The 15,386-nt window shown below is 56.3% G+C and overlaps 1 protein-coding gene across 5 annotated transcripts in view; it reads right to left on the bottom strand.

Annotated features, from left to right (window-relative positions):
• TSPEAR (thrombospondin type laminin G domain and EAR repeats) overlaps nt 1–15,386 on the bottom strand; it is a 184,109-nt gene that overhangs the window by 11,709 nt on the left and 157,014 nt on the right. For 4 of the 5 annotated variants that reach the window (XM_081570086.1, XM_081570087.1, XM_081570088.1 and 1 more), the window contains 7 exons: nt 12,544–12,782; nt 10,969–11,059; nt 9,810–9,966; nt 8,445–8,576; nt 7,540–7,766; nt 5,126–5,312; nt 3,946–4,175 (listed from right to left, as the gene is read on the bottom strand). In XM_081570086.1, coding sequence (XP_081426212.1) covers nt 3,946–4,175; nt 5,126–5,312; nt 7,540–7,766; nt 8,445–8,576; nt 9,810–9,966; nt 10,969–11,059; nt 12,544–12,782 — 1,263 coding nt within the window. Of the gene's footprint in view, nt 1–2,472; nt 2,778–3,945; nt 4,176–5,125; nt 5,313–7,539; nt 7,767–8,444; nt 8,577–9,809; nt 9,967–10,968; nt 11,060–12,543; nt 12,783–15,386 lie in introns of all 5 variants that reach the window. The other variant, XR_014076760.1, reaches the window with a different exon arrangement.

Here is a 15,386-nt window from a genome sequence, read left to right on the forward strand (position 1 = left end):
CCACACCCTACCAGAAATACCCCATTGCCCTTGGTTCTCATTTCTGCCAGTGGCCCCTCCCAGGAACAACCCCTAGTCTTCGTCCACTGCTCCCCCACCCTTTCCCACCCACTCCACTCCAGGTCTACACTTGATGACTATAACCACAGATCCCACAGCCAGACAGCTCAGGGAGCAGAAGTCCCAGTAGCTGGAGGCTGGGTCTCTGTGGGTAAAGCCCATCCTTCCTTGACACGCCCAGCTTCCACCTTCTTTGGTCCAAGATGGTGAGGCCAAGTGGTTGGAGCCTTGGTCTCTGCCACCTGGAGGAAGATTCTAGAATTCCTGGTGGGAGAGGTGGGGAGGTCTGGAAGGGGCTGCGGGGAATGCATCAGGGTGGACAGCTAGTCTCCCATGCACCTCTGGGCTGCAGACCCAGTATGAGCACAGCCTTCCTCATGAGCTGAACTCACCCTGCTGGTGAGGGACCCACCTGGTGCCCCTCTCAGCGCTGTCTGTGTGCACAGCGTCACAAATGCCAGCAGCCTGCGCCCCTAGCCTGGCCATCCCTTCAGAAAGAGTTCCCCTTGAGGTTGGCGCCTCTCTACACACATGGCCTCTCCTGCTTCAAAGCTCATGTGAGGCCATGAGAGATGCTGCAAAGCTCCAAACCAAGTGCAAACATATGAAGGCATCTTCAGGACCTAAGAAGATTTAAACACCATACAAAAACAGCTGGCAGAACATGAAAATGGGATCTGGTGGGTTCTGAGGACTCACTGGGTGCGAAGAAACTCAGCTTATAAGAGAAGGCAGGGTCCTCAGGTGTGTGTGGGCACAGGCAGCAGCAGTGCCCCCTTGCAGCCCCCAGAGTCAGCTCCTGGGGAAGTTCTGCCCACCGGCTGGAGATGCGCCCTCTCACAGCCACTGTGGTTCTGCCCACCCCCGCCCCAGCCCTGCACTTCTGGCTGATTCTTCTGGCCAGCGTCACACCCCTGGGCTGGCTCTGGTTTGGGGCATGGAGCCATCTGGATGGCCCCCATCCTGGCTCAGTTGGGCCTGTCTCTGCCCCTCGGCTCAGCCTCCCTTCTGAGGATGCCTCGTGTTCGAGGCCTGTGGCGAGGCTGGACATAGACTGGAGCCAGATCTGGATGCTGCCTGAAAATAAAGTTCCAGGGGCTCACAGCTCTGGAGCCAGTATACTGGGGAGCATTCATGGAGATGGGCCAGAACCTGGAAGGGATCTGAGACATCCTGCATGAGAGACAGTGGCAGGAACCAAACACTGCTCTGAGAGATTCAGGCTGACTATTTCCCTGTGGTGTCCAGAGAGCACAGAGACCCAGCAGGCGGCCTTCTGGTCAACCACACAGGCCCGTAGCTGGACTGTCACACCATGCCCATGACATGAAGAGGGTTCCTGCAGCTGGTCGGGGAGGGCATTCTGGAGATTATCATCCTATCTGACCTCTCCTATGTTTGCACAAAAGGCCACTTCAGAAGGTCATCATGGCACCTCATCAAGGGCCTCACCCAGACCCCCAGCTCCCCGGGGCACAAGCCACCAGCGACAATGCCGCCCCCTGCCATGCTCGACATGAAATATAAACAGAAAACAAAGGGTCCTCCAGACGTGTGATAAAGGACCTGGAACATGAGAGTCAGGCTAAAATATATACATACACTTATACTGGAAGAAACCGAGCTGGTTCTAGCAACAAACCAGAATTTTTTTAAATTATAATGATCTTCAAAAGTATTCAAGAAGATACTGCATTTATAGAGTAAATATAGAACGGCATGAAGAGGAAGAGTTCTTAAATATTAGAAAGACGATTCCTAGCTTTATGAGAAGATGTTCATCAACATGATCAGAGAATAAAGGTAGGGAAAGAATCTAGGTTGAAAAGATAACTCAACCCAGGAGATCTGAAAGCCCTCTAACCAATGTGCCAGGGTAGGGTGGGGCATGGAATGATCAAGAAAAACACCAGTCCTGGAAAAGCACAGCTGTAAGTTGCAAGGGCACTGAGACACAGCAGCCAAGAGGTGCAGGGAGCCGCTGGAGACACCTGTGGGCACTGAGGGCAGGGACAGTCAATGGAAGGGCGCCTGGGGAGGCAGAGGGGCTGCTGCACCCCTGGATTCTGGGAGGCAGGGGGCTGCCCTCAGTGTCCTCAAGGGAATGACTTCTACCCTAAAATCCTGTACACCATGTATCAGGCAGGGAGAGGGACGCGGCCACCACGAGTGTCCATGCTTCTTGCCACAGACAGTGGTTCTCACTGAGATGAAGCTGGTGAGGTCACGCCCCGCCCCCCAGCCTGTGGTTGTGCCATTAGGCCATGTGACCCATGCGGCTGCAGAGGGTGAGGGGTGGGCTGTGACACCTCAGTCCAGATTTGATATGGGCTCACTCTGCTCTGCCCATTGGCTGACTTTGGTCACATGACCCGGTCAGCTGTAGGGATGCTGGGGACCATGGGGGAGTACCTGGAAGGGGGTATCGCTGAGGTGTCACCCGAAAACCTGAGGTCAACTGGGACACTGGAGCTCAGAATTGGACGTGGTGGCTTCAGCCAAAGATGGCAGTAAAGGAAAGTTCCAGAAAAGGGACCACTGTCAGCTCTAGAGACAGTCGGCCTGGATGGCACAAGCGGGAGGGCCCAGGAGGAAGGGCTGCAGGAGAAGAGGGGTCTTCGTGGACACGTGCTGACCAGAGACCTCGCAGCCGCGAGGGGAGCAGTGAAGCACGGTGGAAACCCAGGAGGCACTGAGGACGCAGTGTTCACAGGAGCCTGGGGGCAGGCAGGACCAGCAAGAAGCCAGGGGACGTTACCATGTGCAGAGATGGTGGTTTTCTTCCCCCACAAAGGAAAGGAGAGTGAGGGAGGGAGGGATATGGGAAGAAGCAACTAGGAACTTGTGGAAAAGTGTCCTGTGCAGCACCTGGGGTCCACACGTGAAGTGAGCCACGTGGTGGGCTTGTGGCATGAAAAGAGAGTCTGACCTGCATGCAGGGCCTGTCCCCAGGGGCTGGCCTGAAGGTTGTCCCAGCCCACCACCAAGAAGAGAGTGGTCAAAACGCACCCGTGATTCTGCAAGAACGAGCTTATGATGGGCCAGGACGATGCAAATGCTGACCTCGACTGTCGATTTTAGTTATCCATGCGGGCTTGGGTTTCCCAGGTGGCTCAGTGGTAAAGAATCTGCCTGCTAATGCAGGAGACTCAGGTTTGATCCCTGGGTCAGAAAGATCCCCTAGAGTAGGAAATGGTAACCTGCTCCTGTATTCTTGCCTGGAAAATCCTATAGACAGAGGAGCCTGGTGGGCTACAGTCCATGAGATTGTAAAGAGTTGGACATGACTTAGCAACTGAGCATGTGGGGGCTTGATCTGGGGTCTGTCACTGAGAGGAACAAGCCTGGCAGCTTGGAGGGAGGAGGGCAAGGGAAGGCAGAGGAGGGTCTGGACCCCATATCATCATCCTAGACCACAGTGGGGCCTGAGCAGGGGCTGCCAACACCGCCCACTAGCCTGGGACTAGTCAGTACATGCATGGTTCACCGGGGCGTTCAGCCCTGCCCCACCTAATAAAGCCTCTCGCTGCCTCAGTCTGATGCTTTGCTGGGCAGCCCACAACAGCTAGAACCAGCTAAGGGACACAAGATCTCAGAGAAGGTGAACAGTGCTGTCCCCACAGCTGGCCAGGTCAGAAGCCAGCTGCTGGCTGCCTCAGGACAAGGGCCTGACATCCACGTAAAGGAGGGTTGGACTGTGGGGCCCGCCAGGGCAGCAGGGGACTCCTCTGAGCACATGTACTGGTGGGAACTCTGTGCCAGGGGAGCCCTTCCACCTCGTCTGCAGGATCCCTCACCTGACCTCTGGGGCGGCGCCTGGTGTGGACAGGCCTGCGGGTGGGAAGGGTGTTGGGGGGGGTGCCATGGGGCGTGCAGGGTCCTCACCAAGAAGGACTGGAAGAGCTGGAAGGAGCCGCCCAGCCGCACGTACAGGTGGGACTGCAGCCGCGTGGACGTGCCGTTGAAAGCGTTGGCCACGGCCAGAAAGGCGTAGGGCCCCACTGTGAAGAACTCCCAGTCGTAGGCGCCTGAAGTGGCGATGGTCTGGTTGGCCTCGAAGAGCCGGGTCCCCGGGTTCCACTTGTAGATGACGCTGTCAATGTTATGGTTGTCGCCTGGAAGCCAAGCGGCATTGAGGGAGGGAGACAGGCTTCTGTGGCCTCACGCCAGTACCTGGGGACCAGGCCCCCCGAGGCCCTGCCCCAGGCCCTGCAGCCCATCCAGTCCAGCTGGACCCTGATCTCCTGCACCCTTCCTGGGTCCCCAGTCACGTTATCCATCATGTGACCTTCCTGCCTCTGTGCCCCATGAGAACCTTCGGTGGCCCAGCCTTTGGGGGACTCCAGACCCCTGTGATTATCTAGAGTGTTGGAGGTGGGGCTCCCCCCAACCTCCGCAGCCTCACCCTTCACTCTGCCTGCCTTCCCCTTCATGCTTCCTCCCCCCAGAGATCAGACCTGTGTGGGCTGGAAGCCCTCTCCCCACATTGCACTCCTTAGGGCCTCCCACTCCCCCACACACACCCCACTGGGCCATTCTCTCCTGGAACACTTACTGTCCTTGGAGGTACCTGGTAGCGGGCTCCTGGGGTCCCTCTGCCCATGAATAGTGGTGGGGTCTCCTCCCTAGCCCCCCACAGAGCTCCCTGGCAGGTTGTAGACTCAGGTAAACTCTGAGCCTTGGAATCTGCAGAGGCTGGAGACACTCTGCAGGGCCAGCTGCCCCCAGGGTCCTGTCCCCCTCGAGTTATAGCACCCAAAAGGGCTTGCTGCGGTCACTTGGGGCAGTCACCTGGCCCAGAAGCCAGGTTTCCCAGGCCCTCCTAGGCCTAACCCCACATACCCATTGGATCTCACAGAGTTTGTGCGCAGAATGGATGGGGGCAGGGACCCCCCCACCTGAACAGCTGAGAGGGTGCTCAGGTGTGTCCACCTTCAGACACCACTGTCATACAGCAGAGCCTGAGGATGTGGGCCAGATGAGGTTTATTATACGTTTCTAATGAAATACACTGAACGCTGCAGGTGATCACGCCCCAGCCGAGAGTCAAGGCCATGGCCCCTACCTTCCCGGTGATTGGCCACGGCCAGGAAGTGCTCGCCGGCTACCTCAAAGGCCTCCCAGTCCCGGGCACTGTGGGTGGGGACCCTCTGGTATGGCGTGAACCTCAGCCTTCTCTGGCTCCACTTGTAAATGACCGAGAATTCCTGACCCTTCTCATTCGGCTCAAAATTAGCCACAGCCAGGAAGATCTGGGGAGAAGACCAGAACAGGGTTCTCATCATCCAAGTGAGGGGCTGGCACTCTGGATTTCTTAATGCCAGTCCTGGGACACAGGGTGAACCCCAGGACACAGGCCAAGCCCTGGGACAGAGGATGAGCCCCGGGACAGAGGCCAAGCCCCGGGACACAGACTGAACCCCGGGACAGAGGCTGAACCCTGGGACAGAGGCCGAGCCCCAGGACACAGACTGAACCCCAGGACAGAGGCCGAGCCCCGGGACACAGACTGAACCCCGGGACAGAGGCAGAGCCCTGGGACAGATGCCGAGCCTCAGGACACAGACTGAACCCCAGGACAGAGGCCGAGCCCCGGGACACAGACTGAACCCCGGGACAGAGGCCAAGCCCCGGGATAGAGGCCGAGACCCAGGACACAGACTGAACCCCGGGACAGAGGCCGAGCCCCGGGACACAGACTGAACCCTGGGACAGAGGATGAGCCTGGGACAGAGGCAGAGCCCCGGGACAGAGGCCGAGCCCCAGGACACAGACTGAACCCCAGGACAGAGGCTGAGCCCCGGGACACAGACTGAACCCTGGGACAGAGGCCGAGCCCAGGAACAGAGGATGAGCCCCAGGACAGAGGATGAACCCAGGGACAGAGGCTGAACCCCGGGACAGAGGACGAGCCCTGGGACACAGACTGAACCCTGGGACAGAGGTAGAGCCCCGGGACAGAGGATGAGCCTGGGACAGAGGCAGAGCCCCGGGACAGAGGCCGAGCCCCAGGACACAGGTGAACCCCGGGACAGAGGCCGAGCCCCAGGACACAGACTGAACCCTGGGACAGAGGCCAAGCCCCGGGACAGAGGCTGAGTTCTGGGACAGAAGCCAAGCCCCAGGACGCAGGCTGAACCCCGGAACAGAGGCTGAGCCCCAGGACAGAAGCCGAGCCCTGAGATGCAGGCTGAACCTGGAGACAGAGGCTGAGCCCCGGGACAGAGGCTGAGCCCCAGGACAGAGGATGAACCCAGGACACAGGCCAAACCCTGGGACACATGTTGAACCCAGAGACAGAGGCTGAGCCCCGAGACAGAGGATGAGCCCAGGACTGGCAGCCTGGGCATGCCCCAGGATGTGGCACTGACTCCAGATCTTAATTACTCTAAGACCCGTAGCCAGGCCCGTGTCTACCATCCAAGGCCTCAGGTCCAGCCTTCACCACCTCACCTGTCCCCTCCACCAGGACAGCACATGCCCCTGTGTTTACGGGGCCAATAGAGGGAGGCCAGGATGGAGCCCCATTTCCACTCCCATTTAGGTCAAATAAAGAACGCTGAGCACCAAAGAATTGATGCTTTTGAACTGTGGTGTTGGAGAAGGCTTTTGAGAGTACCTTGGACTGCAAGGAGCTCAAACCAGTCAATCGTAAAAGAAATCAGTCCTAAATATTCATTGGAAGGACTGATGCTGAATCTGAAGCTCCAACACTTTGGCCATCTGATGCAAAGAACTGACTCATTGGGAAAGACTCTGATTCTAGGAAAGATTGAAGGCAGGAGGAGAAGGGGACGACAGAGGATGAGATGGTTGGATGGCATCACTGACTCGATGGACATGAGTTTGAGCAAGCTCTGGGAGTTGGTGATGGACAGGGAAGCTTCGTGTGCTGCAGTCCATGGGGTCACAAAGAGTCAGACATAACTGACTGAACTGAGCTTAAGTCAGATTATCTCAGAGTAAGGAGGCAGTGGTGGGTCTGCACGGAGTGGGAAATCTCTCAGCAGTGGTCTTGTGTCCCTTTTGTAGGAAATGGAACAGATTTTCCCAGTCACATTTCAGACCAAGAGACGCAGGTATGTCTGATTCAAAAGCCATTTAGAACATGTATGAGGCTCTGAAACCAGTAGAAATGCTTTTCCCCATAAAATCTATACCATAAAAACTATATAAGTGAAAGTGAAAGTCACTCATACATGTCCGACTCTTTGAGACCCCCATGGACTGTAGCCCACCTGGGTCCTCCGTCTGTCCATGGAATTCTCCAGGCAAGAATACTGGAGTCGGTTGCCATTCCCTTCTCCAGGGGATCTTCCCAACCCAGGGATTGAACCCAGGTCTCCCACATTGCAGGCATACTCTTTAACATCTGAGCCACCAGGGAAGCCCAAAATCTACCTAAGGAGCCCCAACCCTTGGACTCTGTGGGTTTCTCCAAGATAAAAACGACCGACACAGTCACATACACGGACTTGCCTTTTTCCCGATGGTGAAGTGTCTCCAGGACTGTGCCTGGTGCGTGGGGATGTCCTGGTATGAAGCAAACCTGCCATCGGTCCACTTGTAGATGGCAGATGTGGTTTTCCGGTTGGCAGTTGCTACAAAGAGCCCGGCCTCAGGGATGACAAAGACCTCGATGCCCAGCGTCTCTGAGTTCGTGAACAGGCTCTGATGCTCCTCCACGTAATCCAGCCTTTCTTTGGCTTGTGATAGAGACATGGAGACTGGTTAAGGCTTCCCAGAACAGAAGCCCTGATGGATGACATCCGGGAGTGACCCCAGGGCCCTGGGCCATGACCCTTAGCATGAGGTCAGGTGAGTGGCCCTAAGTCCAGTGCCACCCTCACCTGGAGGCCCAGCAAAGGAGACTCTGGTCCCTGAGTGAGCTTTAGGGCCTGCAGAGCTCCTAGGGACACTTGTTGGATGGAAGTGACATGTCAGGTCCTTACTGGATATTTCACAAGTCTCCAGGCTTCCACAAAAAGCTGTGCCCGGATGTGAACTAGAGAATAGAGGCCGTGGCTCCTGGACAGCCCTCTGGGGCCAGTTCCCATTTCCCAGGGACCCCCACCCTCAGATGGCTCCTCTCCTCACCTCCCTGCCAACACCACCACTCTTGGGCTTCAGGCACCATCACATCCCATCTGACCAGAGAGGGAGGAGAGGTTGAGGACAGTGGATGGGGTACCCTGGAGGAGGCCCATGGTCTACCCTAGTTGGGATGATGGGTGACAGCCTGCCAGCCCACAAGTCAGGCCAAGGAGGGTGCTTGTTTCCAGGTGAAACACTCAAGCTCGCTGCTCTATGAGGTTCGTTCCCTATTCCTACGTAATGCTGGCTCTGAGAAGACCCCTAGGCCCCTGGAGCCCTGCATGTCTCACCTGCTAACACGGTGACCCACTCGCTGCCCACGCACAGGTATAGCCCCTTGCGGCTGGCGTCGAACCAGAACTGGGCATCCTCCGCTTTGGTGCACGGAGGCCGGGGTCCCAGCGTCACCTTCATGTTGGTTTCTGATGGGGGCGACAAGAAGACAAATGTCCTGTGGGTATGTGCTCCCCAGAGGGAGGCGGAGTCAAGAGTGTCAGGTGAACCCTGACCCCTGCGTTCCTGCCAGGAACCACTCAGAGTTGTCAACAAGGCCTCTGGGAGGCAGGGAGACCCAAGAGCCCAGGGCTTGCCCTCGGCATCTGTGCACAGGACCTGGACACGCCCCTGAAGTCCAGCCGCCTGCCCACCGAGTTCTTCCCCAGACCCCAGCTCCTCTGAGAACCCTCAGTAATCATGCCGCCTCGCTCTCTCCTCCATCTGAGACTCATTGGCACAGGTTCAGCTAACTTCTGTCTGCTTGGTTCTCAGGCACCCTGACCCCCTCATTCCTGGTCATTGCAGCTTCATCCAGGTCCAGCCCTGTCCTGATGATGCCACGTGGCCTCCCTACAGAGACTCCCGAGCTGAGACCCCAGTGGCCAGGCGGTGAAACAGAGCATCCTCAACCTTGCCAAGTGCCTGGCAGAGGCCTTGGGGATCAGACTCCTGCTTAAGGCCCAGAAAACACCCCAGAGGTCATGAGACTGGGAATTTGTGGATGCTGGCCCAGGACTGGGTCTAAGGGCCGACTTGCTCAAGGGGCTCCCCTGACTAGTGAAGCAAGGACCGTGAGGCTCTAGAGGGAGTCAGGGGTATCCCCACCTCCCCAGTAGGAGTTGGGGTTGTTGAGGGAGAGAGTTTTGGATTCTCCATGGCAGGGGGTATGGCTTAAATAAAGTCAACACTGACTTTACATTAGGGAGGTGCAAACACAAATAAAAGACGCCAGTCCTGGGGACCTTCTAGGCTGAAGGGTCCCAGAAAATAGAACTGAACCTCATGAAGATTGGGGTCCCCACTGGGGGGTTGAGATTTGGTGTTTGTTGGAGAAGGAAGGGGAGAACGGGCCCCAGATGCTGCTCTCAGGGCAAAGGAGGTGGCAGGTGGGAGTCAGAGAAGGAATTCGTGTCAGCTCAGCCCCAGGTCCCAGGCGGAATCTGGCGGGGCTTAAACAGCTGACAAGGGAGCCCTGCAGATGGAGGGTGGATTGAGAGCATCATTTACTTCCCCAGGGAGGGGGTCATCTGCATCAGGCCCCAGCTATCCGTTTGTCCACATGATAAGCACCCTCCTGTCTTGTGCCTGGGGAATCTGGGGGTGACCAGGCTCTCGGGGTCTACTGTCAGCGTGGGGAGGGGTAGCTTTGGCCTACTAACCATAGGGGTATTTTAGCACCTCGTTGTCTTCCGGCTTCCCTGTGAGGCCATGCAGGATAGCGGGGATAGACAGCACAGCGAGCTCAGGATTGATGCAGGGACAGAGCCTCGGGGTGGCATCCGAGCCGGGCAGCAGAACCAGCTGCCTCACCAGGCCCTGCAGAAGGAGGAGCAGGGCACTTAGACCTGTGCTGTTGGAGGGCCCGATGACCCCTGGGCTCAGTCCACCCAGACCCTGAGGGAGGGGTGGCTAAGAGAGAGGAGTCTGCCTGTAGGTTAGGAGGCACTGGAAGCAGTGGTGGAGAGCTGTGCACAGTTCTAAGGTGATTACACCACAGAGCAGGTTCTTCCTGTGGACTGACCTAGAGTGACTGGGTGCATTGGTCATTCATCTATATTTCCACTCAGTTGTCCATCTGTCCACCCATCTATTCATCTCTCTGTTCATCCATCTATCTCTTTGTCCAGCCATCCATTCTTCCATCCACCCACCCAAATGCCCATTCATTCATCCATCCATCCATCCATCTATACATCCACTCATCTATCTGTTCACCTAGCTGTCCTCCCATCTGTCCATCCACCATCCATCTTTCTATTACTCTGTCCACCCATCTAGCTGTCCATCCATCCAAGCATGCCATTGGTAAATATTCAGATCTCACCTCTTATGCACAAGGCATGGTTCTCAACACTGGACACAGCAAGAAACAAAAGCCCATATCCTCACTGAGCAAGGTTCCCCCCACCCACACTCTAAGGGGGAGACAGGCAATGACCAAACACACAGCTGGTCTGAAGGAGGTCATGGCTACAAAGACCATCCAGAGAGGGGATGAGAGGACTGGGTGTGGGGGCATCTTCTCAGGGGTGGGCAAGGCCTTCATGGTACAAGGGCACAAGGCAAGGCCCCAAGGTCACTGGAGTGTGCCATGGCAGGACTGGAGACTCACACTCCAGGAGGAGGGCACAGCAGGTGCAAAGGGCCTGCAAGGGAGCGTGCCTGGCTAGCAGGGGTCTCCTCTGAGCCCTGATGCTCCCCATTCCCATTTGGCACACACAACTGTTTAATTAGAGCATCAGAGTGCCAGGCCAGTGGTGACAGCCCCCAGGAGCACTGGTGTTGGGAGGGCCTGGTGGGCAGTGCCTCCATCCTTACCGTGAACCGGCCTTTGGTCCTTCTCCGACTGCCAATGAAGAACCGGGCTCCTCGCACAGATAGGGTGGCTGGGAAAGGCATGTCAGCCATTCTGAAAACATTGGAGGGTGGTTTTAGGGCCATGGGAGAGCAGACTCGAGGCCCACTTACACAGAATGGACAGCGGGCAGCACTGTGAGGCTGTATCAGTGTCTAGGGGCAGCTGTGATGAGCTCCACCAACTGAGTGCCTTAAACAACAGAAGTGTGTTCCCTCATGATGCTGGAGGCCAGAAGTTGAGATCAGGGTGTCAGCTGGGTGTGTCCCCTCTGAAGATTGGAGGGGAGTCTCTTTCAGCTCCCGGAGCTCCTGGCTTGTGACCAAATCGTGTGGCCTCTCCTCTGCTCCTCTTTTCATCAGGTCACCAATCACTGACTCAGGGCCACCCTCCTCCAGCATGACCTCAACTGAGCTCGGTTATCCCTGCAGGGATGCTGCATCCAAATGACGCCCTATTCCCGGTTCTGGCAGATGTGAATTCGGGGGACATGCTTTGCCTCAGGACAGGGTCTTCTACAAAAGTGTGTGCTGCAGAAGTGCTCAGTGGCCCCTCTCCACCTCACAGAGGCCTCCAACGGCTTCTGTCCACACGGGGTCCCTACCCTGGACCCCTCCTCTGAGCCCAGGGCGAAAGGACAGATGGTGTCAGAGCTGGAGGGGGTTCACCTTGTTGGTGACCCAGGGGGTGTAGGGAGATGTGACCGGAGTTGGGACTGAACAATTTCTAGTCTGGAGCATGCCCGGGGTTGTGTCAAAGCTATGAAGGTTGTTCTGCACCTTTACTTGGGAGTTTTGTTGACTATTTATTCCCTCATCCCAGAAAAGGAAACTGAGTCAGAGAGGTTAAATGATGGGTTGAAAGTCACAAAGCGAGACCTGTGCCTCAGGACTTCCCTGGCGGTCCAGTGGTTAAGAACCTGCCTTCCAATGCAGGGGACATGGGTTTGATCCCTGGTCCGAGAACTAAGATCTCACATGCTGTGGGGCAACTAAGCCTGGCAACACAACTGCTGAGCCCCAGAACTCTGGAGCCGGGGGACACAACTAGACGGAAGGCCCTGCACCAGGAGGAACGATCCCACCTGCTGGGGCAACTGAAAGCAGACCGAGCCCAAAATACATACACACAGGGGAAAAAAGCCCTGGGCTGGATGAGCTGCAGCTCCTTTTGGGCTCCTGGTGCCAGAGTTCACCCTGACCTTCCTCTGGGCCTTCAAGCAACGCTACCAACTCTTTAGCAGAGCTTTTACTAGGTCAAGTCCAATCCACCTAGCAAGGACGCGGGCAGGCTTCGGCTCCCTTCCCACTCGTGCGCCCCCACCCACCGCTTTTCTAGCGGGGCAGGTCCAGGTCCACCAACGGAGCCTGGCACTCCTCCTCCAGCCTGACCGCATCCGCCAGGGCGCAGGCCCTAGGCCCGGGGCCACGTGTGCACTGCGAGCTGTCCCGGGGCGGCCACATATACCGCTGTGTGGACCCACCTTGCCAGGCAGCACACAACCCCACGCGACCCTCTCAGGGTGTCGCAATACCTACATGTCCACGGCGGGGCCGCAGTCCGTAGTGAGCGAAAAGGAGCCCTCGGACACGGCCAAGACCAGCACGTGCCACTGGCCGTCCATCAGAGCCGGGCTGCGGAAGGACACGCGGGTCTGCCAGGCGCCTGCCCCGTCCTCGCTGAGGAAGAGGAAGTGCAGCTGGGTGGGCGAGTAGCGCAGGCCCAGCAGCAGAGAGTCCCGCTCCTCTGCCACCACCGCCAGCAGGTACTCGTTCTTCTGCAAGAGATGGGGCGGGGGTGCAGCGGGTGAGGTGAGGGGCGGGGCAGGCGATGGGCGGGGCACTGAGGGGCGGGGAGGGTGAGGGCGTGGGGCGGGTGAGGTGAGGGGCGGGGAAGGTGAGGGGTGACAGGGGCGGGGCAGGTGAAGTGAGGGGCGGGGCACTGATAGGGCGGGTGAGGGGCGTGGCGAGTGAAGGGGCGGGGCAGGTGAGGGGTTGAGGGGGCAAGCGAAGGGGCAGGGTGGGTGAAGTGGCAGGTGAGGGGCAAGTGAAGTTGCGGGGCAGGTGAAGGGTGGCGGGGGTGGAGCAGGTGAGGGAGCAGGACAGGTGAAGGGGCAGGGGAGATGAGGGAGCAGGTGAGGGAAGCAGGTGGGGGCAGATGAGAGCCGGGCTTCAGACTGCAGTGCCTGAGGCAGTAACCAGAGTTTGTGATAAAACCAAACAAACCGCTCGTGTCCCTGAGGACAGCTACTGTCAGTGAAACCGAAAACTGCAGGTATTGGCGAGGACGAGGGGAAATTGGAGGCCCTGTGCACTGTTGGTGGGGATGGAAAATGGAGCGATGGCAATATTAATAAAAACAGTAAGGGACGTTGGGGTACATGTGCCTTTTTGAACTGTGGATTTCTCAGCGTATATGCTCTCCAATTAAGAAATAAAATTTATATGGAATTGCCATCTGATTTAGCAATTCCACTTCTGGCAGACACCCCAAAGGACTGACAGTAGTGTCCTAAAGAGGCAATTGTACACCCCTGTTCTTACCTGCATTACTCTCAATAGTTAAAATGTCACAGCAACCAGTGTCCATCAATGAAGAAGCGGGTAAGTAAGATGTGGTGCATTCATGCAACGAGGTATTATTCAGTCTTAAAAAGTAAGTTCTGACATCAATGTGGATGAATCTTGAGGACATTATGATGAGTGATGTAAGCCAGTCACAGAAGGACAACTAGTGTATAATGCACTCATATGAGACCACTGAAGTGGTCAGAGTCAGAGACAGAAAGTAGAGTGGGTACCAGGGGCTGGGGGGTGTTGGGGAGCTATTATTCAGTGTCTGTAGAGGTCCATTTTGGGGAGGATGAAAAAGGTTCTGGAGGTGGGTGGTGGTGATCGCTGCACAACATTATGACTGTCCTTAATGCCACTGAACCATACACTTAAAAAGGGCTAAAAGGGAAATTCCACTTTACATGTATTTTACCACAATTTTAAAAAACTCTCACAACCTGCATGATCACCATCTCCAAACACCAGCAACCCCAGCTGAGCATCACTTTCCAGCTTGAACCACAGAGAGACCGTACATACTTGGCTGTTAGTGCAACTTTAAAGTCTGTTCATTTCTACCCTAAAAATAGAGAAGGCTGAGTGACAAAGAATTGATGCTTTCAAACTATGGCTCTGGAGAAGACTCTTGAGAGTCTTGGACAGCAAGAAGATAAAACCAGTCAATCCTAAAGGAAATCAACCCTGAGAAGCTGAAGCGCCAATACTTTGGCCACCTGATGTAAAGAGCCGACTCACTGGAAAAGACCCTGGTGATGGGAAAGAATGAGGGCAAGAGGAGAAGGGGGTGACAGAGGATGAGATGGTTGGATGGCATCACCAACTCAACGGGCATGAGTTTGAGCAAACTCTGGGAGATGGTGAAGGACAGGGAGGCCTGGCATGCTGCAATCCATGGGGTTGCAGAGTCGGACATGACTTAACAACTGAACAACAATTTCTAGCCAATTATCACAAAAAGGTAAAGAATCGAAAGTGATTAAATCTGAATGCTAAGCAGATATGTAAAATATAGAATATAATCTTTTAGCAAATCTTTGCCCATGTGAAAGTATGAGTGAAATTTCACACAAGTATTACACTAAAGTGGAAAGCCTTCATGGTCCTCATGTTTAATTTAACACCTAATTTAGTAACATCCATGTGAACAGCTTGGGTCACTTGGCCTCTGGCCACTCCGGCGCCAAGGGAACACTTGTGGCCCCTGCGCTTATCTTCCCCTAGAAGGGATCTCCAGGAGCCAGCGCTTAGGAGTGTGTGCCTGAGGGCACAGTGGGACAAAATGCTCTCGATGGTGGCTGGGGCAAGGCAGGAGTTGGGAACGATGCTGATATCACAGCCAGCACATCTGGGCTGGACAGGCACCTCAACTACCCCACGTTCATCTCCCAGCACCACAGGACCTGAGCAACCTGATCCTTCCCAGTGAGGGCAGGAGCCTCACCCAGTGCGCCTGCCCACAGGAGTCAGACCACTGCCCTTCCGGTGGCTTGTCACGCGCCCCTAGAAATACTTGTAGCTGGAGGAGACCAGTGCCTGGTCAAAACCCTGGGTTTACCCTCAGTGAAGGTGAGATGAAGGGAGCAGATCAGGTGATGAAGTGAGTTTATTTATTCAGGTGCCCAAGGGGGTGCACCCAAGGCTGAAAGTCGAGGCCAAGTGAGCCAGACAGAGGACCTGGAGGGGTAAGGGGACAGGTGACCCAGAGACAGGTGGAGGCAACTCCTGGCAGGCAGGAGCCCTGGGAGCCATGAGGTTGGGGTTCCTGGGGCAGGTGAGTCAGTCAGGACAGTGGAGACATCGGGGAACTT

The sequence above is a fragment of the Giraffa tippelskirchi genome, chromosome 2 (genome assembly GCF_054371585.1).
Source record: "Giraffa tippelskirchi isolate mGirTip1 chromosome 2, T2T-mGirTip1v1.2.pri, whole genome shotgun sequence".
In the NCBI taxonomy this organism is placed as follows: Eukaryota; Metazoa; Chordata; class Mammalia; order Artiodactyla; family Giraffidae; genus Giraffa; species Giraffa tippelskirchi.